Source organism: Gracilinanus agilis, chromosome 1 (assembly GCF_016433145.1).
Source record: "Gracilinanus agilis isolate LMUSP501 chromosome 1, AgileGrace, whole genome shotgun sequence".
Classification (NCBI taxonomy): Eukaryota; Metazoa; Chordata; class Mammalia; order Didelphimorphia; family Didelphidae; genus Gracilinanus; species Gracilinanus agilis.
The window spans coordinates 337,239,909-337,267,203 of NC_058130.1; the positions used below are offsets into that span (position 1 = coordinate 337,239,909).

The 27,295-nt window shown below is 36.1% G+C and overlaps 1 protein-coding gene across 1 annotated transcript in view; it reads left to right on the forward strand.

Annotated features, from left to right (window-relative positions):
* The window catches only part of ARHGEF28 (Rho guanine nucleotide exchange factor 28), a 152,701-nt gene that overhangs the window by 9,521 nt on the left and 115,885 nt on the right, over positions 1–27,295 (forward strand). The window contains exons 2-5 of the mRNA XM_044663055.1: positions 13,892–14,019; positions 17,474–17,754; positions 21,922–22,129; positions 26,099–26,210. Of these exons, the coding sequence (XP_044518990.1) occupies positions 13,892–14,019; positions 17,474–17,754; positions 21,922–22,129; positions 26,099–26,210 (729 nt within the window). The remainder of the gene's footprint in view (positions 1–13,891; positions 14,020–17,473; positions 17,755–21,921; positions 22,130–26,098; positions 26,211–27,295) is intronic.

The window sequence follows — 27,295 nt, forward strand, 5'->3', positions numbered from 1 at the left end:
TGATGCAGTGACAGGATTCCAGATTCTGACTTCTGACTATGTGATTCTGGGGAAGTCATTTGACCCCTCTGAGCCTCCCTTGCTTCATTTGGAAATGAGGAAGATTAGATGAGATGCTTCCTTTTATTCCTTTTAACTCTAATGTTCTATTTATCTATCTATCTATCTGTCTATCTCTGCCTGTCTGTCTATCTCTCCATCCATCCATCTATCTACCTATAAATCTATCTATCTATCCATCTATCTATCTATCTATCTATCTATCTATCTATCTATCTATCCATCCATCTGTCTATCTGTCTGCCTATTTGTCTATCAACTGATTTATCTGACATATGTATACAAATTATAATATACATATATAATGTATAAAATATAGGATTCTATATTACTCCTTAACCCCTTTGCTTTGTTTTTTTTTTTAAGTTAGAGAGCCTGAAGAAGCTAGTAATGGGTTGGAATCATTAGAGAACTATAGTTTCAGAAACAGGAACATCCAACAGGAAGGTGTGACAGTCAGATTCACATGCAACTCCCTTTCCCTATAATTGGAGAGAGATGAAATGAAGGAGGTTATGTCTTAATAGGAGCACTCTGAGAAACTCAAGTGAGTACCTGCTTGAGTTAGGTGAAGAAGGGTAAGAAGAGTTGAAAGAAAGCTGCTCCATTAGAGACTTCCATGAATATTTTCTTTGGGTCCTCATAAGGGCCCTTTTCCCATTCACATAGCAGCTCCTTGATGTATTACAGTGGGCTGGCACACCAGAGGTCAATGATTTGTACCAGCCAGAGCTCATGACCGTTCCACTTGGAAGACTCAAGGAATGCCAGGATTTTTGTTTTCTTTGTTTCAAAGGGAGTCTCAACCAAGGAACTATTTCTGTTCATCTAAAAAGAGAGATTAAAGTACATGAACCAGACCATGTCCTAATTTCCTGTAGTCCATTATTTTCAACTTTAAATAATGTATATTAAAAGTACCCAAGAACTGCTGAAATAATATGCTCTTCTTTAGGTCTTTATCCAGTCATTCATTTATTTTTCAACTTTTGTTATTTGCTTACTCTTTTGTTTCAGTTTACCACACATGCCAGGGGTCGGGTAATGGAGTCAGGATGCTACCACTTCAGTTGATTTAAAAGTAGTGGACTCGGGGGCAGCTGGGTAGCTCAGTGGATTGAGAGTCAGGCCTAGAGACGGGAGGTCCTAGGTTCAAATCTGGCCTCAGACACTTCCCAGCTGTGTGACCCTGGGAAAATCACTTGACCCCCGTTGCCCACCCTTACCACTCTTCTGCCTTGGAGCCAATACACAGTATTGACTCCAAGATGGAAGGTAAGGGTTTAAAAAAAAAAGTAGTGGACTCATTTCCATTTGGGGAAAAGTAGGTCTGTAGAATTGTTTTGCTTCTTTAAAATTATGGATCCATGAGATCATGAAATTTATAGCCTGATTATTTAATTCATTAGGAAAATTTCCTTTCCGTGTCCTGATAGCACTGTTACTATTTGTGATTATTATTCCATCTAGGTCTCTGTCAGATTCTTTCTTATAATTTCCTTGTTCGTTATTATATCTTATTGTTTGTATTTGGTAGAACAAAGAAAAAATGTCAGCATCTACCAAAAGTTCTCAGAATATGGCTATAAAGAGACAACTTCATATCTTCTCATAACATTCTTGACTTTTATCTAATCCATTGTCAATATAAGTTCTACTGTGTGAGAGACAATATGACAGTGGATAAAGGGCTGACCTTGGAGCCAAGAAGACCTGAGTACAAGTTGCATCTTTAGCACATACGAGCTATGTGCAATCTGAGTACCTCACTTGACTTCTCAGGGCCCCAGGCAGCTCTAAGACTATACTGGAGTTTATAGCTGGGTTTCCAGTCAGCATCCATGGAGTGAGTTGCGAATGAAACCAGTGAGGTCTGGACTCCCACCAAAAAGATATCTCTAGTTGCCAAAATGAGTTGTCTTCTCTAACCAAAACGGGGACTTCCTGAGAACAGGAATTATCTCGATTTTTATTTGTATGCCCAGGATTTTCCCATGCTTGTCCATGTTATAAAGATCAGAAAACAATGAAACACTTAAAAGCTACCATTTCTCTCAAGTGATTGCCTTGAAGGAGTAGGGTAGAATTGTTGGGTCTTGCTTGTGATGAAGTCCTTGTTCTCTTCCACCATTGTAAATTCTTCATGAGGGAATTGCTCAGTGATGTGGAAGTATGGAAGACTGTTCAAAACAATTCAAATCCTGCCTCAGATATTTTCTAGTTATGTGACCTTGGGCAAGTCACTGGACCTCTATCTGCCTCAGTTTACTAAAAGGGGATGATAATAATAGATTCTGGGAATGAGGTGGGATGTGGTGTGGTGACGGGGTTTCATATACTGGCTTCTGACTTGTGATTCTTGGCAAGTCACTTGACCTTTATAAACTTCATTTACTTCATCTGTAGAATGAGGAGAATTAGACTAGAGAATCTCTAAGATTCCTTTTAACTCCAATAATATAATCCTATATTACTTCTTGAACCCCTTTCCTTGACTTTTTAAAAAAATTAAAGTTCAAGATCATAGAGAATCTAGTCATGAGTTGGAATCATTGGAGAATCTCTCAGAGTTGTTGTGAGGATGAAGTTACTTAATAATTATATAATAACTTGGGGAACCTTAAAATATGATGTAAATGCTATTATTGCTACTATTATTGTTAATATTAATATTACTTCTTTTGCTAATTCTTAGTTAAGATAACAGAATTGGTATTGGTCTTGGTGACCATAGCAGAGCAAGAAAGTCTCTTTTTTAAAGTGTATGTTGGCTACAAATAAACATAGTTCTATCATGTAAGTGGGGGTTGGGATTATGGATGAACACATGAGTGGTCTGATGGTTCACCAGAGCATGATAGGGAGAGAAGAAAAAAACTGGGGAAGGCGGTGGGTATTCCAGTGTGTCCTGGCCAGTTTATAAGTACTTCACAGATGAGAAAAAGTTGGTGAAAGTTATTGGGATAGAACATAGGAAGGGATATTTTTAAACTTCTATTTTTTTCCTTCCTCTATCACCAATTCATTTAGCAAATTGGGGTCATGGTCTATATTTAAAAAGAGCAATCTGATAAGGAGTTATTATTATTTTAAAAACCCTTATCTTCCATCTTAGAATCAATACTATGCATTTGTTCTAAGGCAAAAGAGTAATAAGAGCTAAGCAGTGGCGGGGTCGAATGACTTGCCCACGGTCACAAAGTTAGGAAGTGTCTGAGGCCAGATTTGAGCCCAGGATCTCCTGTCTTTAGGCCTGGTTCTGTATACCTTGAGTCACCTAACTGATCCTGATAAAGAGTTATTTGGAGATTTCATGACTTTTTTTTAAAGAAGAAATTGTTGTTCAGTCATTTCAGTCATTTTTGACTCTACATGACCTCATTTTGGGGGTTTTCTTGACAGATATTTAATACTTGAATGGTTTACCAATTCCTTCTTCAGCTCATTTTACAGATGAGGAAGCTGAGGCAAATAGGGTTAAGTGACTTGCACAAGGTCAGTCAGCTAATAAGTGTTTTTGGCTGAATTTGAACTTGGGAAAATGAGTCTTCCTGATTCAAAGCCCAGTGCTCTATCCTCTGCATCACCTAGCTGCCCCCACTGTTTTAGAAGAACAATGACATTTTTAAAAAGTGTCTTTAAAAGATCTTTATCTTATAGGCTATTAACACTGTTTGGTTTATTGGTTCATTGGCTCATTGAATCAACAAATATTTATTGAGTGCCTACTGTTTGAAAGTTACTATACTAGATACTATGCAAGATGCCAGCAAGGTGGCACAATGATATAGTCCTTGCATTGTAGGAGCTGACAGTCTGATTAGCTAGGTGAGAGATGCACCAACAAATAAGTGCGGTATGAGGTAGATGATGATGTAGTCTATAGCAAATACAAATATAATGTATAAAAATTCAGAGGAGGGAGATATACTTGAAGTTTGTGGATCAGAGAAGGATTCTTAGAAGAGGTGACTTTAATTTGATCTCTGAAACATGGATAGGATTCTTTCAAATGGAAATGAGAAGTATAGTCCAGGTGAAGGGAATAATATGTACAAAGTCAAGAAGCTGGGAAAATAAGGGAATGATGGAGTTCAGCTTGACTAGAGCATGGGGTACAAGTAGGAAAGCAATAGGAGGTGCTTGGAAAAGAAGATTGGGCTTAGACCATATAGGAATGGCACACTTGGTTTGGCAATAGGGAGCCACTGAATGACTAGGTCATTGCTGTGCTTTAGGATGATTAATATGGCAGGAGTATGTATGAGGAAAGAGAGACTAGACAGTTGGAAATATAACTCCTGATCATGGGAAAGAAATTGGGGCTGTAATGCATAATAATACCAAGAAAGAGAATGTAGAGAGACTAGTGAAGTCATAGGAACTTGCAACAATTCAGGTAAAAGGGCAGTGACTCCCAGTAGGGTAGAGGCAATAGAATTGGAAAGAAAGACAATTGATGTGAGAGGGCATGTCGAAATTCTATTACTGGTGATAGTCATGTGGAAATGCTCAGCAGTCAGTTTGAAATGTGGGTCCTAGTCCCAAGAGAAAAGACAGAGCTGGAATGGATGAATTTTCTAAGAAAGAATTTCATTTATTTATTTCTCTATTTATTCATGTATTCATTCATTTATTTATTATTTTTTATCTTTATCTTTATTTTGAATATTTTCTCCTAGTTACGTATTTCATGTTCTTTCCCTCTCCCCCAATCTTCCCTAGCCCCACTTAGCCAACGCATAATTCCACTGGGTTTTACACATATCATTGATCAAGACCTAATTCCATATTATTGATAGTTGGACTAGAGTTATCATTTAGTGTCTACATCCCCAATAATATCCCCAAAAGCCAAGAAAGAATTTTAGATTAGTGTATCTCCCCTAGGATTTTGAACTCTGAATTCTCTTCTCTGATTATCATTCCTTGTCCTTCTATCTCTCCTTTTGTCTTGCTTTTCCTAAATATATTTTTGCTCCAATCTCAGGTTCCTTCTTTCCTAATCTTGATAAGCAATTGGTCAGTTCATCTGTGCATTATCCTCTACCTTTGAATGACTTATTTTTGTTTTTTTAGTCATTTGATCTTACCAATCCTCAACGCTGAGTTAACTCTGGTTTCTCAATTCTTACACTTTTGCTGTTGAATGATGTCATCTGATCTTGTCTGGGTCTCCACCGAAGCTTAGAAATTCTTTGATTCTTTCCTGGTAGACTAATTCTGTCATGATCTCCTCTAGTGGTCTTTCTTTCTTCAGGCCATCCTCAATTCCCTTCATCATCTGATGACTTAACTGAGAAAGTTGTCATTCCTTATTGTGAATATCTTATCTCTCCTATTCCATGTCCTCTCAGAGTTATTTTGCTTCTCTTGTTGACCTTACCTCTTTTGCACCAATGTCTAAGGAAGAGGAGGCCATTTTCCTTGCCAAGGCTAAGGTTAATCTTTTTTAACCTGTACTTTCAATCTCTTCTTTCTCATGTCTTCTGAGAGCATACCCCATTTATCATTTATTCTTTTTTTCCCTCTTTTCTCTGAAATTTCTTCATGTTAGCTCCTTTCTACTGCCTTTAAATGTGTCTAAGTCTCTTCCTCCTTCCCTAATTCATTCATTCAGCTCTTTGTGATCCTAGTCTTTCTCCCCGTTCACTATCTATTGAGCATTTCTAACTGGATATCTAACAGGTATCTCTAATACAACATGTTCAAGCAAAACTCCTTATTTTCCCCTTCCTCTTTCCCACTCCCCTGAAATCTTCCCTCTTTTGCTTTGGATTGGGCTGACACACTATGACATCTCAGCTTTACAGACTATGTATCGAATCCTTAGAGAGTGTGTGAATCTTAAGTCCCAGATAATTTCCTTAGATTTATATGAATCCCAGTCATTCTAGGGATATTTAATTCTATATCTATTTTTAGATTGTGGATTTCAAACACTCTTTCTGCCCACCCCCTCTCAAGATATTTACCCCAAAGTCATTCCTCTTGTGTTTTAGGTCCTGGTGCTTCCACCTCATATTTTATCTGCATATCTCCATGCTTTACTCTCTTGGAAGTTGTTCTTTCATTGTTCGTTCATCAGCCTTGACCTATATTTTGGTTTCTCCTGCTCTCCCCTTCCCTAACAAATTCTTCACAGTTGGCTCAGTTCTTCATGGTTAAAAAAAGCCACCTCTTGTGTTTCAAAGGGCTACAGACCCTCTCTGCCACAAGCTCCATAAGCCTAAAATCTGTTCTAGTCACTTTGCATCCCAAACAGAATTTCCTCATGGCTCTACCTTCCACTGCACTTTATTGGGCAGGCCAAACTAACAGACATCCTGTAGAAACAGTGGACACTGACTGATCTTTCCATGTTTTCAACTAGTAGATCTAGTTTCTTCTCATTGGCCCAAATTTGAGTTCATTGATAATATCAGAGTATCAACTATTTCCTTTCTCTTCCCTCCTCTCATCACAACTCCCTATAATCCAATACCTTCATTGTACCACAAACACTACAAATCCCTGTTGCATTTGGTGATTAGAACATCATTAATAGCCCTAGAATAGTGAGGACAGAAAATAAATTACTGGTGGGAGATGAGAAAACAACAGTCAATGAATATAGACTATTCTTTGAAGAAGTTTGATATAGGTGGGGGAAAGCTGAGAATCACTTGAGAGAAAAAAGCAGAAAAGATGAAGGAAGAAAGAAGAGACAAGAATAATTTTTTCAACCCTTGCCTTCTGTCTTAGAATTAATACTAAGTTTTGGTTCCATAGCAAAAGAATGGTAAGAGTTAGGCAATAGGGGTTAAGTGATTTGCCCAGAGTCACTCAGCTAGGAAGTGATCTGAGGTCATATTTGAACTCAGGACCTCCTGTCTTTAGGCCTGACCCTCTATCTACTGAGCCACCTAACTGCCCTGAGATAAGAATAAATGATGAGGTAAAGGGATGGTGGAAGCAAAAGATATGAAATCAAGGGCGGAGATAATGTGAGATATTTACATAGGATCATGATATGTTATTCTTTTTTAGTGTTAATTTGTGATCTTTTAAAATAATATTTTATTCCTCCCCCTCTTGCAAATTGCATGTAAAAACAATTATTAACATTTGTTTTTCTTTTCAATTGTGTTCCAAATTCCCTCCTGTTCTCCCTCCCCTCCCTGCACCCTGATATGGTACGCAATCTGATATAGACTTTACATGTGCAATCATGTGAAACATTTTCCCATAGTAGTCATTTTGTAGAAGAAAACTCTGACAAAAAAGAAAGAAAGTGAAATATAGTATACTTCAATCTACTTTCAGATTCCATTGGTTCTTTCTCTGGAGATAGATATCATTTTTCATCATGAGTCCTTTGGGATTGCCTTAGAAATGATCTGTTATTCTATTCATTCCATTCCTTTCTTCATTCAGTACCAGCAACATGAAGTATACATCTACTGCATGCAAAGCACTTTGCTAGGGGCTGGAAGAGGTGCCTTATGTACATTATCTTACTTGATCCTCACATTTGAGGTGGGCAAAATGGGAGATATATGTCCATGCTTGATAGATGAGGAAACTGGGGCACAGAGTAGTTAAGTAGCTTGCCAATGGGGCCATGGCAAATGTTGGAAGCAGGATTTGAAGAGGAAGGAAATACTCGATGTCTCCAGATTACCACAGAGTCTAAATATGAGCCAATGAGAGGCAACTGGAATGAATAACTGAAGACAAGGAAAGTCATTGCCACTGCACTATACTGATTGCAGATTTCCTAGGTTTAGCTATATGATGTTGACTCTCAACTATATACCCTAATATAACCATAATATATATTATTATATGATAAATTTATTTAGAGAGGTGTAAAGTGTTACAGTACAAAGTGTAGGAAGGCAAGAATCAAGTCAACAAACATTGATTAAGTTCCTGGGTCTGTGATCTTTGGTAAAGACTTGATCAGGTAAGGCATATATGCATTTAAGAGGGATCGTTTCAATTATTGGGCTTTTGTAGATGTAGAGGATTGCTATAGAAGAAATGAGGAGACGTTTCAGCTGTAAGGGAGGGGTTTGGTATTATTATAGAAGAACTGGAAGAAAGTAATCAGAAGTAGGGGAGGATGTCAAACGCTAGGCAGAGACATGTATGAACTTGACAAGAAATATGGAACTCTTGAAGATTTTCAAGGCAAGAGGGGATGACCAGCTCTAGAAAAGATTTGTCGACTTTTAAAGGCAACCACAGGAATCCTGGGAAAATCATAGGATCACATTTTCATAAAATAATAGATTTAGAGCTGGAATGGATCTTAGAGGCCAGCTGGTTTAACCCTTATTCAGGGTCACACAGTTTGTAGCAGAAACAGGATTTGAACCCATGTCCTCTGACTCTAAATTCATTACCCCTTCCAACATGTCAGAATGAGAGTTAGTCTAAAACACAGCTCTCTATCTGCTCTTCCCCTTCTAGATAAATTAGAAGTGTTCCTGACTGCAGCAAAAACAGTAGTTGCAGGAAGAGGGAAATTGAATGAATCCTCTGTAAGATAATTTTTGAATAAAATAACTGAAGACCAGGTTAACTGTTTGTTGTTCCTGGTGCCATCCCCCAATCCAACATGGTAGCAGAGGAGAGGAGCTGAAGAGAGAGAAAGAGAGGGGAAAATAACAATAGGAATTAACTTGAGGAATTTGAAATTGAGCAGGGTAGTAGGTAAGGGTGTATTGGTTTGGCAGGAGGAGAGGCTCAGGTCAGATTAAAGTAAGCACACGACAAACAAAACAAAAACTCCAAAATGTAGTCTATGTACTGACTTAAATGAGGGAAATATGGAGCTGACTATATTGTTCCATAAATTGGACTTTTCTGACCTACCACAACTTTTGAATAAGATAATTTAAAAAATATATTTCTCATCATCCTGAGGTACTTTATTAAAATGGATAAATAAATATCATAAACAGATATGAAGAAAAGTTAGTAACAATAAACAGGCCTTTATAGATGTTCTAAAAATAGTGATTAATATAAGAAATATGAACAATACAAACAGAAGATACAGACTAAGGAACAATATCCTGAAGAATAAGTCATAGAAACAATAAGTAATTATGTTAAAGAGCATAATGATGAGACAATGTGTCAGAGAAAAATCTATAACTCTGAAAATTTATTAACAAAAAAGAGATGATCAATGAACTTTGAGCATACAATTGAAAAAACCTAGAAAATAAACAAAATAGAAACATTTGATTGTGAAAATCAGAGGAGAAATACAGAAACTTAAATATAAAAAGGCTATAAAACTTTAAGAAAACAAACAGCTGTCATAAAAAAATAGATTTAAAAAAATCAATAGACCATTAGCTAACCTGATCAAGAAAAATAGAGGGAAAATAAAATTACTGAAATAAAAAATGGACAAGGTGAATTAAAACACAGAGGAAATAGGATTATCAGAAATTACTAAAATAATTATATGCCTGGAAAAGTGGATGCGTATCTGCATTATTAAATGCAGAAATTAACAAAAATAGAAATAGATATCCTAAATAACCCAATCTCAGTTAAAAAATTGAGTAAGCCATAAATGAACTGGGAAAGAAAATAATGACAATAACTGGGTCTGATGGATTTAAAAGTGGATTCTTTTAAACATTTAAAGAACTATTATTTTCTCTTTTAAAAATGATTCTCAAAAATAGAAATAGAAGCCACACTATCAGACTCCTTCTTTTGAAACAAATATGGTTTTGATCCCTATACCAAGGAGGAACAAAGTAGAGAAGTAAAACTGTAGACTAATTTTCCTAATAAATATTAATGCATTTAAAATCTTTGCAAAGAGAATGCAATAATATATCCATGTAAATTATTATGATCAAATTAGATTCATTCCATTGATTTGAGGATGTTTTAACATTAGGGAAAAAATTAACATAATTAAACATATAAGCAACAAAAAACCTGACATGATTATTTTGGTAGATGCAGAAATAGCTTTTGACAAACTATTATACTCATTTGTAGTTCCCCAACCATGCACATTACAGATTCTTCTTTTAACATGATCAGAAACATATCTGAAATAAAAATCTAGCTTGATTTAAAATCACTTGAAGCTTTCTTAGTATAAGTCAGGTTAAGCAAGAATGCTTACTTTGTCCACAATTACTTGAGGTAATTTTAGAAGGGGCAATTATAATCATAAGAAGAGTATCACTTTAACTGCCACCTGTCATCTCCAGGATAAACTGAATATTTGGACTTGTTTTAAGGACAATCTAGTTTTGACCATTATCCTTTGTGCTATTCCAAGCCAATTCTACTGTGGATCCCTACCTATGGAATAATTTTCAATTTATTAGAATTTCACTAGGGTAATCTGCTTTTAGGAGAGTCTAGAGATTTTGATGACTTTCCTCAATCTTCCTTGGTCTGGACCAAGCCTCTGTGGTTGGATCAACATTAGATATACCCTCTGGAATAGATAGTAGATGGATATGATATGAAGTGAATGGTTGTTACTGATCACAATTCAATTTAAAATTAGACTTCTAATGGAGTTAAGAATGTTTTTCTTATTCTGACTCATTATTTTGTAATAATAAAGAGTTTTTTACTGGGGGCAATCATTCACTTCCCTTTCTTGTTTTTTTTTTTTTTACTTTCTAATTTTTCTCTTCCCATCAGTCTTTTCTCTGATATGCCTCACCTTACAAGTCAGCCTGCACTTCCCTCTCACTCTATATTTGCTGACATAAACATTGAGGGAAGAGAAATTTCCCTTTAACTAAAGAGTATTTAGTCAGCTACAGAGGAGAAAGAAACTTTGACTCCTGTGTTTTCTCATGTTGTTGTTAAAAATAGAAATGAGTATTGCATTGTGTTAAAAGTCTTTCTGTATCTGTTCATGTAATCATATATTTTAATCATTTTTATTATTAATATGGTCTATTATGTTTATAGTTCCTAATATTGAACCAACACTGCATTCATATGACAAATACAACTTGGTCATAATGCATAATTTTATACATATAATCTTCTGCTGCACGTACCCTCAAAAGGGTAGGCTCTATTTACAAATAAATGAAATATATGAATAAACACACACATATATATGTATATATACATATACATATAATTATATATTTTACACACAGAAGTATAAATATATATGTAGCCTCTTTGCTAATTTTTTTATTTAAAATTTTTGCTTCAGGCTTTATACAAACTATGTTGCAGAGATTCTGATTGCTGTGCAATCTTGTTCCATTTCTTATGGTTTGAGTAGTTCTTTCAGGAGGGAAAGCATTTTTAGTGGTGCCACTTAGCCTTGCCAATAGTAATTCCTCATCTTTCTTGAGTAAAGGATATGTTTGATGATGGTCTTCCTAGACCAGTGATGGCAAACGTTTTAGAGACCGAGTGCCAGACCCTATCCCCACCCTACCTCGAGACCAAGTGCCATATTCCTCCCCACCACTGAGTACTGGGCATGCCCTGCCCAACACTTAGGAGCAGGGAAGTGTTCCCATTGGGCTGCTGGGTGCAAGTGAAGTGAGGAATGTCCTCAGTGAGTATAGAGAGGGGGAGGGGAGTGGACTGAGTGCTCTGCTCCCCTCCAGCTCTGCCCCTGTGAGCTGCCCACCTTTCCCCATGTGCTTCCATTGGTTGCTGGGCAGAGGGGTGGGGGATGGGAAACATGTCCACAGAGGAGAGGGGGAGGGGAGAAGCTCTGCCTGAGCCCCTCTACCTTTCTAGTAACAAACTTTATTTTTGGGTGGGAGGCAACCTTGTGCCCACAGAGAGCACTCTGCATACCATTTGGCACCTGTGCCATAGGTTTGCCATTACTGTCCTAGACCAAGTTATACAGCTAGGAAGTGTCTGAATCCACATTTGAACCCACGTCCTCCTCACTTGAGACTCTATCCATTGTGCTATCTAGCGGCCCCTATATATATGCCCCCACCTTTACATATATATACATACACACACACACACACACACACACACACACACACACACACACACCCCACTCTTCTGTCTTGGAACTGATACTTGGTATCAATTCTAAAATGGAAATAAATATATAATATGTATTATATATAAAGTTTGTTAATGGAAATAAAAGGTTTTATTTGTTTTAAATCTCTGTGTCTTTATTACTAGTTCCTGGGACATTCTAATTAGTACTTTGACTTAATGTGACAGTGATAGGAAAATGGTTACTCATTAGATAGCCCACTTATTCAAGTTTCATCTCAACAATATCAGATTTTTTAACAGTTTGTCAGCCTATAAAAATGCAGCGTTGTGGAACAGTTTGGTCAGATTAATTTTACTATAAAAATCATGTTCAGATATTTATAGTTCCTTTTAAAATGACAAACTGGAAATTATGTTAATACTGTAGCACATGTCAAGTACTTGCCAAAAATTTTTGTGTGTATTTGGAATTAGACTATATAGTAAGTTATAAGAAAATTTTAATTGTGAATAATTATGTGTCTTTGTATTACACTGAAAGATTTTGAATGTTATTTTTAAAGCAATTATATATTGATGGGAATAATAATTTTTGTATGCTTGTTTTCTTGAGTAACTTGGAATATTTTACATGTAAATCTAATTTTAGTAGCTTAAAGGGGGTGGGGAAAGACAAGTACAGACACAGAAACCTAAGGCCAGTAAAGTCTAGCAATTACATGTCAGGGCTGGGAAAAAAGCTCACATACTTGGCACTTTGTTAGCCTTTTCAGTAAATCACATTGCCACCTTGGATACGGCTTAGCCATCCTGAAGACCTTCCTGGAATGTTTTTTGTACAAGAGTAATATAGGGGCAACCAGTTAGCTCAGTGGATAGAGAGCCAGGCCTAGCGATAGGAGGTTTTGGGTTCAAATGTTCCCAACTGTGTGACCCTGGGCAAGTCACTTAATCCTGGTTGCCTAGCCTTTACAATTCTTTTGTCTTGGAACTGGTACTTAGTATCAATTCTAAGATGGAAAGTAAGAGTTTTTTTTAAGTGTATTATAATTTTACTCATTATACTTAAATCTGATTATTATTAATATAATATTTCACTTATCTAGAACCTCTTCTCTATTGAATATGGCTGAGTATTAGGAATAAAAATTTAAAAAAAGTCTCCAAACAACCCAAATAGTTGCCCCAAAGTCATATACATTAATCATATACATTAGTCATAAGAAAGTCCTCACGGAGAACTTAATCTACTTTTACTTTGTAAAAAATTCAAACAAATGGTTAGGTAGTTTTCTAAGATCTCAAAAGATTAAAAGCAACATGTTATGTGGGGTTAAGGAGACATAGATTTATAGCAATGTAAAGTGTTAGCTGCCCACTTAGCAACAGGGAAGATAGCAAAACTTAAAAACAACTGATATAACTAAAAAATCAGAGCAATATGGGGCCATTTTGTGTAGGGACAAATGTATGTAATCATTAATAGGCTCTGTATTATGGCATAATGGGTAATGTTCATAATGATATCCTTTAGTCACTATTAAAAGATACGTTTTACTACATTTTGTTTTAAGAGGCGATGGAGTATATAATATATTTTAGAAATATTTCCTTTAAAATAAAAAATTTAATTTTCAGTAAAATCAAAAGGAATGTTGGTGCTGAAAGGGATAAAACTAAGCTACCTGGAACAATTTTCTAGAATGACTCTTTCCCTGAGTGTCATGTTGCATGCAGAGCTCACTGTAAATAAGAACTTGATTTTCCTAATTAGATGGAGTAGGATAGAAAATAAAAAAACCAAGGCAAATGATTTATATTTAATTTGTGTTGCTTTCTCCCCCTCTAGAAAGACACCACTCTTTTGATGTTCTCAAAAAATCAAAAAATTCATCAACTTTCCTTGCCGCATCTCGACTTTCCAACATGCTCAATGGCAGTGATGAAGTCTATGCAAATTGCATGGTGATTGATCAGGTAAGGCCTCTGCTATCTGCTATCGAGGTTTTGTTTACAAGGTCAGCTGGTTCCCACTTTCAAAGTCAGAAAATGATAGAACGAAAAGGTCTACCATTGTGTTTTCCCTTAGTATGTTGAGTCATTTTTCAGTTGTGTCATGACCCAACTTGGAGTTTTTTTGGCAATGATTCTAGAGTAATATGCCATTTCCTTCTCCAGGTCATGTTACAGTTGGAGGCAAGCAGGGTTTTAAGTGACTTGCTCAGGATCACACAGTTTGCAATTGTCTAAGGCCAGATTTAAATTCCTGAAGAAGAGTCTTCTTGACTCCAGGCATGATGTTCTCTCCAATGTATCATCTAACTTGTTAAAATCTGAGAAAATATGAAAGACATTTCTTTGCTTGGTTATATCACAGAATCACAGAGTTGGCTATCAGAGATTTCAGAAGCTGTGAAATTCTGAGCAAGTCACTTCACTTCTGCCTCAGTTTCCTCAAATCAAATCAAATGGATCATATGAGATAATATTTGTAAAGCACTTAGCACAGTGCTTGGCACATTTGTAGGCTGTTGTAGATTATTTTTTTTAAATCTCTATCTTCTGTCTTAGAATCAATGCTATATATTTGTTTTAAGACAAACAAATGGCAAGAGGTAGGCAATTGAGATTAAATGACTTACCCATGGTCACACAGCTAGGAAGTTTTGGAGGCCAGATTTGAACCCAGGAACTCCCTTCTCCAGTCCTGGATCTCTATTCATTGTGCTGCCCTGACAAACTGAAGACTTCTAATTCCTTCTCTCTTCCTCTTCCTCATCCCTCCTTCCAGATGTCCCCTAGCTTGTCAAAGAACTTCTCAAAATGTCTAGAAAAGAAACATAATAGTCCAGGTGTAGTGAGATGAGGCCAGAATACGGCCTGACTATGAATTCCCTAACTCTAGTTACTCCACCACTGTGGCAGCCCGAGATTGCTCACCTGTTCTGGCTGCCACATTGCATTGTAACTTAAGGGTCTACTAAAATCCCCACGTTCTGTTCAGATGACCCGTGGGCTAGCAAGGTCTTTCCAATCTTGCACTTGGGAAGTTGATTATTTGAATGAATCCACATGTAAAACTTTAATTTTTTCCATGTTAAATTTTACCTTAATGCTGAATCCTTCATCATCATCATTGTTGTCACTCAACTCATTTACCAAAGTTTCTATATGGGATGGGCTTCCCTACATTTAATCCCATTAGCTCTTCTTTTTTATGGTTTAAATTTGAAATATCCTTAGATTCCCTTCTGTACTATGACAAGTATTTTCCATAGATAACGGTGGAAACCAAGAATGTTGTGAGATGATATTGTGCTTCCATGAGTACCAACTTTGGAATAAAACAGAAGGATGTTGGTGCATCTTTTGGCAAGAAGAGAGTATTACTTGTGGCACACTGTGGCTCTGTTCTAATGTCTAAGTTTTAACTCTATTCTCCTATTCAAAATGAATACTCATTGGATTTTGCATTGCTCGACTTCTTTCTCAGAGTATCCTGTATTCCATAGGCAACTTCATTGTTCAATGCAGTAAGTGGTTTCATTTATTGAGCATAGACAAGTCATCTATTGATGTGGTCTGGGATATGTTTTTCCTCTTCCCAAAATGAGATGAAAATATTGTCTTTGTAATAATTTTGCTTAAGATTTAACTTTGTTTTAATAGCTATAATGGATATTGTGCTTAATGAGAATACTTATTAATTACAGGACTGAATATTTGTCAGGAAATTGGGTAACAGAGGCAGATAAAAAAATGTATATATCAGGGTAGCTAGGTGACTTAATGGATAGAGAACCAGACCTGGAGGTGGGAGATCTTGGGTTCAAATGTGGCCTTAGATACTTCCTATCTTTGTGTCTTTGAGTAAGTCACTTAACCCCAATTTCCTTGCCCTTATTACTCTTCTTCCTTGGAATCAATGTGTAGTATCGATTCTAAGAGGGAAGGTAGGGAATTTAAAAAAAAAGTATGTATCGAGTTTTTCATTATAAATTGTATTATATTGGTGCACTGATCAAGTCAGCCTATTTATTAACTAAGAATAGTACAAATTAATATACTTACCAGGTTAGCAAGTTTTGTCTGTTCTTGTTTCTATTTTAGTGGTGAAGACACTGTAAGGAGCACAGAATACCCAAAGGCTTTGCATTTGAAATATGTTGGGATCCTTTTTACCCTAGCAATAGCCTGGAAAGCATCCTGTTTCCTTTCTTTATTCCCCCTTTCTACCTGGCACAATTTCCTAAAAATATTGCTAATACTTAAGGTAATCAGCTATGCTGCCACCTACTAGGTAACAAATAACCCATTCAGGTTATTTACCGCCTATTTGAGAAAATCACCATCTGGAAACAGTTTGGAAAGTTTGAGTGACACCCCCATCTCCAAATAAAACAAATAAAAAGCTTTACCTTTATTTTCTCTAAAAACTTTTCAAAACATCCAACCTTGCCTTTCTCTAATTATAGACCAATGCACTGCATGATCTTTTTAATAATAGACTTGATTTTGAATTGTAATTCTAGGGAAAGTGTCTTAAATTATACAGTAGAATGATTGAGCTTTGAAAAACTGATAATTTCTATCCCTCACCCTTATTTCCACCTTTAAAGATTGTTGGGACAGTCATCTGTTTAAAAAAAATCACAACTCTGAATCCCCACCAGTGTATCACTTTATACCAAACCATGATAGATGACACATTAATTCAAAACAAATATATTTAATTAAAATAGAATGCCAACATAATAACAAGGAATAAAACCAAGTGCTAAAGGCTTTTGGCACCCATTCCCTAATCATTGGTACCACCAAATGCCTCCAGGGAATGCTAGTTAGTTTTCAGTCAGTCCCCTTGTTTATGCAATGAACTGGGAGAGGAATATATCAATGTGCTCCTGGCAAATGTTAACTTTTAGTAGTGCTGCAGGTTACGGAGCACTGGAATTCTTCCAGGAACTGTAGGTAAAGCTTGATCACATATCTCTCCCTGCCATTGGCATGTCTTTTCTCTCTCTCTCTGAATGCATCTGTATTTTTCCAAATCTGTATCCTATCACCTTCACTAGATTCCCATCCTTCTGCTATAATTCCACGGTCTAAATTGGACAGTGTTACTGTGCTGTGCAGTCTACATAAAGGCATCTGGGAAGTGAGAGAATAAGATGTTTGTGCAGGGACATAACCCCTTATGTCAATATAATTAAGAGAGCAATTACACTGTTCTTCTTAGATTTATGGAAGAACAAGGCTAAATCTTCTTGCAAAAACTTGTTTGCCATTATAATAATCATTTAGCTCCTGTTCTTAATAAAATAGCAAAAAAAATTTAAGCTATGTTCTAATTGGAGATGTGTTATTAATTTTTAGAAAGGTTAATATTATCTTTTTTTCTTTCACCATTTATTTTACTTTCAAACTCCAGGTTGGAGATTTGGATATTAACTATGTTAATGTAGAAGGTATAACTGCCCAGTCCAGCCCAGAATCCATGAACTCAACTTTGCTGTCTCAGGACTGTGCACGTGCTTTGCCCAAGGAGACCAGCCAAGATGTTATTGCATTAAGTGAAAACAGTCAAGTAGCAGTAAACAGTGGAGAGTGCCAGCCCTTCATGTCTCCTACCAGTTTGTGTACATCAAGTTCACATCTGCCTTTCAAACTACATGAATTAGAAAAGGAACAAAGTCAATTGAAGAAAAGAAGGTAAGAAGCTATGTTTTGGAGAGATGGTCAGCTATCTCAGGCAATGTATAAATTGATTTTGTAGTCTCAATCAGAAAAATCTATCCAACTATAATTTTTCTCAGTTGGAAATGTTCATGAGATTTGCCGAGTCCTCTTATCACAAACTATATCTATACACTAAAAGAAAGACTCTTTTGCAAAAAAAAAATCCATCCAATATAAAAGAAATACAGTAGAAAAAGGTTTTTAAAAAATCCTTCTGGCTTTTCTTCTCTCCTTTCCGTAGGGTACACCTTGTTTTATTTTTGGTTCTAGGGATATGTCACATATTCATTTGCATAAAAATTGTGAAAATAAAAATTTAAGAAGTTGAAAGGACTTTTACTTTCATTTATAGGTTAGGAAACATCACGCCTGCCGGAGCCTGAGTATGTTTCCAGAATCACATGTCTTGTTAGTGGCAGAGATGGGACTAAGCTAGGACTTACTGACTCTTAGTTTTCAGTATACCATACCATACTGCCTTCCTTAATCTAAGATAAATAATCTTAGCTTTTTTCCACTTTGTTGCTTTTAGCAGAATATGTTCCAGTTTGAATCAGGCTTTCCTAAGTTTTTTCCCTAAACTAAGGGCTCTAACAGAATTTAGAATTTGAGCTGAGTCTTGAGGGAAACCAAAAGTCTGAGGTGAGGAGAGAGAAGAAAAGAAGGTAAAAAGCTATGTTTTGGAGAGATGGTCAGCTATCTCAAGCAGATGTATGAATTGATTTTGTAGTCTCAATCAGAAAAATCTATCCAAGTATGGGGGACTGCCATTGTAAAGGCACAGAGTGGGAAGATAAGCATTATTTTAAGGAACAACAAGGCCGGTGTCCCTGGATATGAAAGTATGTATCTGGAGGGGAGTAAAACCTCTTGAAGCTTTTGGGGTATTAGAGATCAGTAGTCTACCAAGGAGAATTAGTAACCTAACTAGTTTGATTCTATTGGGGAAAAAAAACACCCTTTAAATATTATGTAAAATAACTTGATACTCTTTCAGTACTCCTGGGTTGGTTTTTAAAGATGGAAAGATATTATACACAATCTGAAAGTCTTGTGCTGAAGGCTAAAATGTTATTGTAGGCAACCAAACATTTTATTTTCTTGAGTTAGTAAAGAACACAGTGGTTTGTGGATTTCAGCAAAGTTAAAAGATGAGAAAGTCTTTCTTTTTTCCTCTCTTCCACCCAAAGTATTGCTGAACTGAACAATTCCACAGGAGGTTAAAAAATTATAATTAAATGACCATAAAAATGGTTTCAAAAATTGACCTTGTCTACTAATATTTTAGTAGGCCCGAACTTTTATTTTGAAAAATAACTTGATAAAGCTCTAAATGTGATCACGTTGAATTCAGAATGTATAGCTTGAAACCATTCCTTTTCCCCAAACGGAAACTTTGATTCAATCGTTAGAGGGCAAACACTTTTTGCAGATGTAAGGATGTTTGGTGTTCTCCAAGAATGCTATCTTTGCTACCTAATTTTCTGATATATGGCAGTGCTCTTGGAATAATGCAGGACTTGGAGACTTGATTTAATCTTTCCTGTGTAAGGCCACTGTAGTAAGAATATTTGTATAAACCCATGTTGACTCAAAGTACCACATAATTCAAAGTACCTGTTCTGTGACCAACCAAATGCCCTATTGTTCAAAACAGGCTAATTCATAGTTTGTTTCCTTTTTTCTGGAGAAGGCATCACCATTCCCGTCTTTTAGGTTGGTAACCTCAGCATTAGACTAGACTCCTCACTCTTCCTCACTCCAAATATCCAGCTGGCTGCTAAGATTTGCCATTTCTATCTTTATAACCTCTCTCTCTCTTATAGGATGACCTGTCTCTCTACTCACAGTGCCAGTATCCTAGTAACTATCATTTGTTATGGCCTTCACTTTTTCAATGGTCTCTGAACTCATCTCTCTGCACTAAGTTTCTCCCCACTCCAGTCCATCCTCCATACTTCTACCAAAAACATTTTCTTGAAGTGCATATCTGAGCCCGCTATTCCCCTACTTAGTAAATTCCAGTGGCTTCCTATAGCAAATTATAAAATATCTCATAATTTAATAAGATATAATAATTTCCTCTGCTTTTTAAAACCCTTCATAAATTGGCCCTGATTTATATTTCTAGAGTCATCTGCATTATTCTCTCTCCTGTACTCCCTGGTTCAGTCAGATTAGCCTGCAATCAGTTCCTTGCACATGGCATTCCACCTTTCGTTCCTTTACTTCTGCACTGGTTGTCCCCCACGTTGAAAATACATTACCTCTCCAGTTCCTCTCTTCTTTTAGGATCCAGCTGAAGCACCACCTTCCAAAGGAAGCCTTCCTCAACCCCCTCAACTACTAGAACATTCCTTCCCAAACTACCTTGTATTTAATTATTTTGTATTTATTCTGTGTATCATTATTTATGTTCATGTCTCTTCAGGTAGACTTGAGAAGAGGGATGGCTTCATCCTTTTTTTTTTTTATCCCTAGCACTCAGTACAGTTCCAGACACATAGTTAGTACTTAATGAATTCTTGATTGATCTTTTTTTTTTACTTCAACTTTACCAGATTTTTTTGTAACCTGAACTAAAAATATACCTGTGATGTAATAATGCCAAAAAAAATTCTGACTCCCATTAGAATCCTATTCTGATGCTTCATCCTGCCATGGGGGGTAACCCTGAGATCTGGAAGGTGATGACCATGGAGCCTGGAAAGGGCCTGGCTGGCTGGCAAGGCCCTATGATGGCCTGACATCCACTTGGATTAAAGGGACCAACCAGACATCCATGGAGAGGGTACATGTACCGATGAAGTCATAGGTCACTGTAGTGCTAGCATTTTAACATCAGGGAGGGATGTTGAGGGGATTCTTATTCAGAGTTTAAAACACAATGGATTATAAATGTAATGTAAATGATCAGCTCTTTTATTTTCATTTCAATCTGGTGTTAAAAATGGGGTAAATTTTACAATAGAAGAGAGCTATTTGGTCAATTTTGTGAGGGGATAAGGGTGCAAGGCAAGAGGCATTAATCTCTGAATTATTTCTTGGTACACTATACATGCCTCCTTGAGGCTTCCAGCCGAGTAACAAGGGTGAGAATGATCACATTGCATATTTCAGAATTCAGGATTTCCCCAGAGCCTGATAACAAACCCACCAAGTGTCTCTGCTTTCTCTGCATTTTACATATTTGAAGGATAGCTTCTTGAGGATTGTAATGAATTTTTAAAAACAACGAAAACAACAAACTGAAGCAGAGGGAATATTAATTCAAAGCAGCTTTTATTTCTCAGAATGATCAAACCTTCTTTTACAGGAGAGGAACATTATTTTGGGGAAAAAGGAATTTGAGCCAAACCGTCTAATTATAAAACAAACACACAAGAAAACAAATAAGCCACTTTGAGAATGAACTCAAGAATTATTTGTTCAAAGTTTTGACTCACAAGTGAATTTGGATTGAGAATGACAAAATATGGTTGACAAATACATATCGGCTTTCATTAATTGATTAGGCAGGAAGAAGGGGTTCTGGACTGTAAATGAAACAGAGTAGGAGAATGGAAAGAGTGTTGCATATGTCAGTCTTAATAGGTCTTTCTTGCTGCTAGTCCATTTCCCTGAGATTACACTGGATCCATCTTTTTTGTGTTCAGTTGTTTTAAATTGTTAAGGGATTCAAACTAAGGTCCTCAGGCAGCACACATACACTAAGCACTTCCTGTGTGCTAGGCACTGCATTAAGTATTGGGGATAAAAAGAGAGGTAAAAATATGGTTCTTTCCCTCGAGGCACTCTCATTCTCCTGGGAGATGTAATATGCAGACAATTGTGTACAACATTTAAGACAGATACAAGGTAGATGGATATAGGGCAGTTAGATGGCACCATAGTACATAAAAAGCCTTGACTGCGAGCTCATCATCCTGATTTCAAACTGGTCTCAGACATTTATTATCCAAGAGATAATCAGCAAGTCATTTAAGCCTGTTTGCCTCAGTTTCCTCATCCTTTAAATGAGATAGAGGAGGAAATAGCAAACCACTCTAGGATCTTTGCCAAGGAGTCACAAAGAATATGCTCTTTTGTCTTAAGATGAGGGTTTAATGAAAAAAATATTTTTAAAATTTTGTATTTTAGTTCCAGTCTTGATGCCCTGGATGCTGACAGTGAAGGGGAAGGGAATTCTGAGCAATCCCATATCTGCTACCCTCCAGAGACTCACATTTCCTCAGCAACAGGGACCACAAGTGGGGATGAATTGGATTCTTTTGAAACTAACGTCGAACTGGATTTTAACATCAGCAGGACTGAATCACTTTCTATTTCCAGCAATCTGCAGTCAAAGGTATTCTGATTTTTGCTTCTTTTTCACTTAACTGTAATAATTTGGTTATGTAAAAATACACACATGTATTTATATATGTGTATATATACACACACCCATCTCCATATACACATTATATATGTATATTCACATATTGGTACATGCATCCATGAAAGGTTGCACCCAATATATGAAGTATATTTTGGAGACTGTAACCCAGACTAGGTCTACCTCCTTTTATTATTTTCCCTCCTTTTAATCTTCAAAGCACCTGTTCATAAAGACTTATTGTTCATTGGGTGAGTACAAACGAACACAGTCTTACAAATAAATTGAAAACTTTTACACACAATTATTTTTACCAACTTGCCTTGGACAATGGACAAAAACTGATAGCACAGTGAATAAAAGTCAGCACTCTTACTTGTAGAATTTTACTTGCCTTAGAAATTAGGTGAAACAGTGAGCAAAGAGAGGGTGATATTTATCAAGGATTCTGCTGTTGTCCTAGTCTGTACTAGATGCCTAAAATTTTAACAGTGTTTTAATAGTACGTTTTTTCTTATTGTGAGTAATTTGAAATTGAAATTATTTTATTTTGCTGATTTAAAAAATAGAACATTAGCTAATTTCCAACACCATTTAAGACAATGCTTGCCCCACCCCCATATAGACACATTTCGCCTATTAACTTTTTATTGCTGACAGCCTATTTCTTTATGTGAGAATGCTGCTGTATGTGTTTCTGTTCAATAAATATGAATGAATATAAAAAGACAGCACTTTGGAGCTTCAAGATCTTAAATGCTTAATGAAACTGGTTTTGATTACTTTTCCTTTAATTGTGCATAATACTGAAAAAGGTACAAATTCCTCTTTTGAAATGGATAGCACTAAGGCAGAGCTGCTTTTAAGCGGTCCATCATCTCTTTTCTTCTCTCATCTTCTTTTTAACTGATCTTTTTCCAAAGAAAATCTTGAGTCAATTAATGGAAAAAGTCTGTTTGTAATCTTAACTCTGAGCCTTTGCTTTTCACATTTGTTTTTAGCTTCTCAAGAGATGTTCTTGGGAAAAAGCAAGCACCCTCCCCTCTCCACACCTCACTCCCTCAAGTAATTTTTCTCAGTGGTCAATATTTGATGTAGTTGACAATTATTTATAACCATCACAAGCTTTTAAAACTTGACACTCAAATAATATTTCTGAAGATAAGAATTGTATATGGTTACAAATTTAGACCAGAGCTCTAGCTATGAATATTGTATGAAGTTGTGAAATAACCACCTTTATTTGAGGTGAAAGACAGTTCAATCTTCATGAAATGGCAACAATTTCATGGTTCATTTTCCAGAAAAATTATATTTTTGAAGGTATATATTATACTTAGAAAAGGAGCCATAGAAGAGTGTATAGAGAGCCAGCCTAGGAGTCAGCAAGTCCTTGACTTCAATATCACCTCGGCCATGTATTTTATAGGTGACTTTGCACCATGAAGTCTTTTAGTTTCTCAGTGACCCCTGGGAAACTTCTTAAGACTCTTTACATTGCAGAGGAAGTATCATTCGCATTAGTAGAGGACTTTTCCTTTTTTAGGATCTTCTTTGACTAAAGAAATAGTAGGTTCTTTCTCTCTGCCTCTTCTTTCTCTTTCTCTGTCTCTCCCTCTCCACATCTGTCTCTCTGTCTGTCTGTCTCTCTCTGTATTGATATAGGTATAGATAGATGGATATAATGCCAGGAGGAACATTTAAGCTTTTTTATGGAGAAAAAAGTGTAGCAGAAATACTTGAGGTGAAGAGTGTCTATTTTCAATAGAGTAGTATAAATTGATCACATTCTGTTTTGAAGTTATGTTTTGGTTCCATATTTTATATACATATATTAGGTACTATGAATATTTGTGTACATACACCTTCAAACACATACTTGTATGTATATTAATGCCCAGTATCACTTCTTGGTCTGTTGGGCTAAGATCAAGTATATATGTATGTGTTTGTGCATATGTGTATACAAACATATGTAAATACAAACACACATGGGTATCTAGATGTAAATATGTGTAGAGCTTGTCTAATCACCAACCTATCATCAGCTCTTCTTTGAGTCAAGCCTCTCATGACTTCATTGGGGTAAAGTTCCTGTCTTTTGGGGTCTCTGCATCTCTCTCCTCTTTACTAGTAGCAGCTTAGCTATGGAAATTATGAGAAGAGTTTCTTTCTCTGAGACTCAATTAAGGGCTCAAAAGAAGAAGATTTTTCCATTGGTAACAGATTTGTCTCATTCTCCTCCCAAATCCTTCCATTCTCCCTTAGACTAAACATAAACTGACCATTACGAGGTTAGAAATTTAACAGAATTTATTGTTTGGGAATTTTGGAGAACTTTAAAAGAGTAATTGGTCCTAAGAGCAATTGCTATGAGACTTCAGTGATTCTATGGCTCTGCATTGGGAACATGGAATAGTGTTGTGGCTGATGACATTCCTACAAGTGTATGAACCTCATAGTTCTCTTTCTGACAGAAATATTCAAGAAAGGGCCTGCCTGGCCCTTTATGCCTGAGAAACAATGTGCCCAGTTGAAACTTTCTGAATAAATAACCAGGGATTTATGTTCCTGAGCCCTTTGAATCTGCAATTTAATGACAGAAGTCCTTGAAAACTGGACTCAGTTCCATTTCAATCCACAAATTTGGGTCGGAGAGATAAATTAAGAAAAGTTATATGCTTAGAACAAACTGTTGCAGGGGCTTGTTATCTTTGCGTCAGATCATAAGGGATAGCTAGGAAATAGAAGGCAGTGGTCAGTTCTGGGATCATGATGCCTAAATGCTCAGTGAAACCTATTGGAATGGTATTCTAGGTCTGTCTTTAATAAATTTCTCATGCCTACATCTTTAAATTCTCCAAGATGTAGAAAATGTTATATATTATCTTGTTTTTTGTACCTTCATGCAAACTAGTGTTCTGTGATGTATTAATAACAATAACATATGATTGGGGATAAAAGACAAAATAGATAGCCATTTAACATGCATAAGGAATTGGCAGATAAAATAGCCATTTAACTTCAGTGTGTTTAAATGCTGGACTATAAGACCACAATATGGCCTTGGAAAATAATGTCTTATAATGTACAGAAATGGGAGAAATGCAAATTCTTGGAGAAACATCTGGAATGGACATCTCTTGGAAATGAAGTACAGACCTACAAGTATTATACAATGAAATTGTTCCAAAAAAGGAATTCTTGTGTTTCTCCCAGGGGTAACAACTTGCATAATGTATTTAAGTAGAAATTGTTTACTTTTAGAAACTACTGTGACATCATAATATTTCTAAAATTTGGTTCCTTTTTAATAGGTTTTTCCAAGCCAGCAATCCATACTATAAATTTTTTTAATCTTTTCATTGTTTTTCCAAACATCATCAGAAAAAAGCAATTCTATCAGTTAAGAAACCACAGAACTCAAAAATCTCAAATCAGTTGGAGATTCCATCAATGTGGGCTGTTTCCCAGCCAGCAATGTAGATCCCTTCCTGTCCATGGCCATCTTCTAAAACTCTTGTCTGTGTTGACCCAGGTTTGATAGGTAATCATCATAGGCAATCCACCCAATGTGCTTCTTTATTTTTGATGTCACAGTGGTATGCCTAACATTTTTCTTTTTTTTTAACTGGTAATATTGGCCCCATATCAGTATGGCATGGTTTTGGCAGAGAATCTTTACACTGCCTAAAATTTAAATTTATGCCCTCAAAGATTCAAGTTTACCTGGAAGACAAAAATCTATGTTTCTGGTTATTTCTAAGCACTGCAAAGAATAATGTCATTTGGGGGCATTGAATTAAAAAATGTAGCAGAAATTATTGAATTGAATGGCCTTGACTTTTAGAGAAGTTTTAGCAATTCCCACAATGTGATTGTTCACATCCTGTTTCTAAGTCACATATTGGATTTGTTATGCTTGATTGAACTTTCCTTTAGGATTCACTCCTCTCTGGACTCCGCTCACGTTCCTATTCCTGCTCATCACCCAAAATTTCCTTAGGAAAAACCCGTTTGGTACGTGATTGCACAGTGTGTGATTCAAGTGAAGGTAAGCACTTTTTTCTGTTCCTATTTTAAGAATGCCAAAACATCCAGAGGGTATTTTCAGCCAAGAAAAGTAAATAAATCATGTTAAGGCAACAAGTGGGTGTTTTCATTTGAATTTTGCTGAATTTTTTTGTTTGCCCTTATTGTTTCAGACTTAGCCAAAAGTCCTTCAAATCAATTAAGTAGAGATGAACTTCAAAGCAAAGTGTACATGCGAGCACATTTTTATTTATCCAGGGTCTTATTCTTTTTGTATTATATTTTTGCAAGTCTTTCTGCACTCAGGTTATCAAGTTTTAGAAAGGGAGAGCAAAGTGTACTTAAGTGTTTTCAGTTGACCACTACTAAGAAAAACATTAAATACAGTCCGCATTGTTGTTGCTATGTAACTAGATACAATAAACATATAACAAAAACATGTACATTTATCCCAGTAAATATAATTTGTGTAAAATTCAGTAATTGTTTAAAAAATCTATAAGACAAATACATAAATGAAAACAGATATCTACTAAATGGGTTTCCTTCCACTCTTTTGGGAGTGGTAAAGAAAATTAAAAATCAACTATAAACAATACATATATAGCTTTAGAATAGAAAAGAGAAGAAAAAAGGCTTAAAAAGGATTAGTAGTATGCTGGGAGGAAAGGAGAAAAGAAATCTCAATGGATTTATTTGGTTTGGATCATGAATCTTTCCTTCCATTGGGAATTACCAAGGACTTTGAGATGGAACAGATTGGCATTGATGCTGACTTCATTTTTTTTCTGTTAAGTTATTTTGTGATTTTATCACAAGTGATTCCTTCTTTGGAATATTACTAAAGCAACAGCTGCTTAACAATAGTATCAAATAACCCTCTGTAAGGGTGTGTGTGTATGAGTATGTGTTTGTGTGTGTGCATGTACATATACATATGCATGATGAGCTCTGTTGTAGCATTCTGAGAGGACTGACCAGATTGAGAAGAAATAAAGATTATATATCAAAGAAGGGCAATTGCCATGACATAAACTTGCAATTTTTTTCTGGCAATAACCTGAGATGACCCCTTAAACGAGAAATTGTTTGGAAGATTTTAAAGTA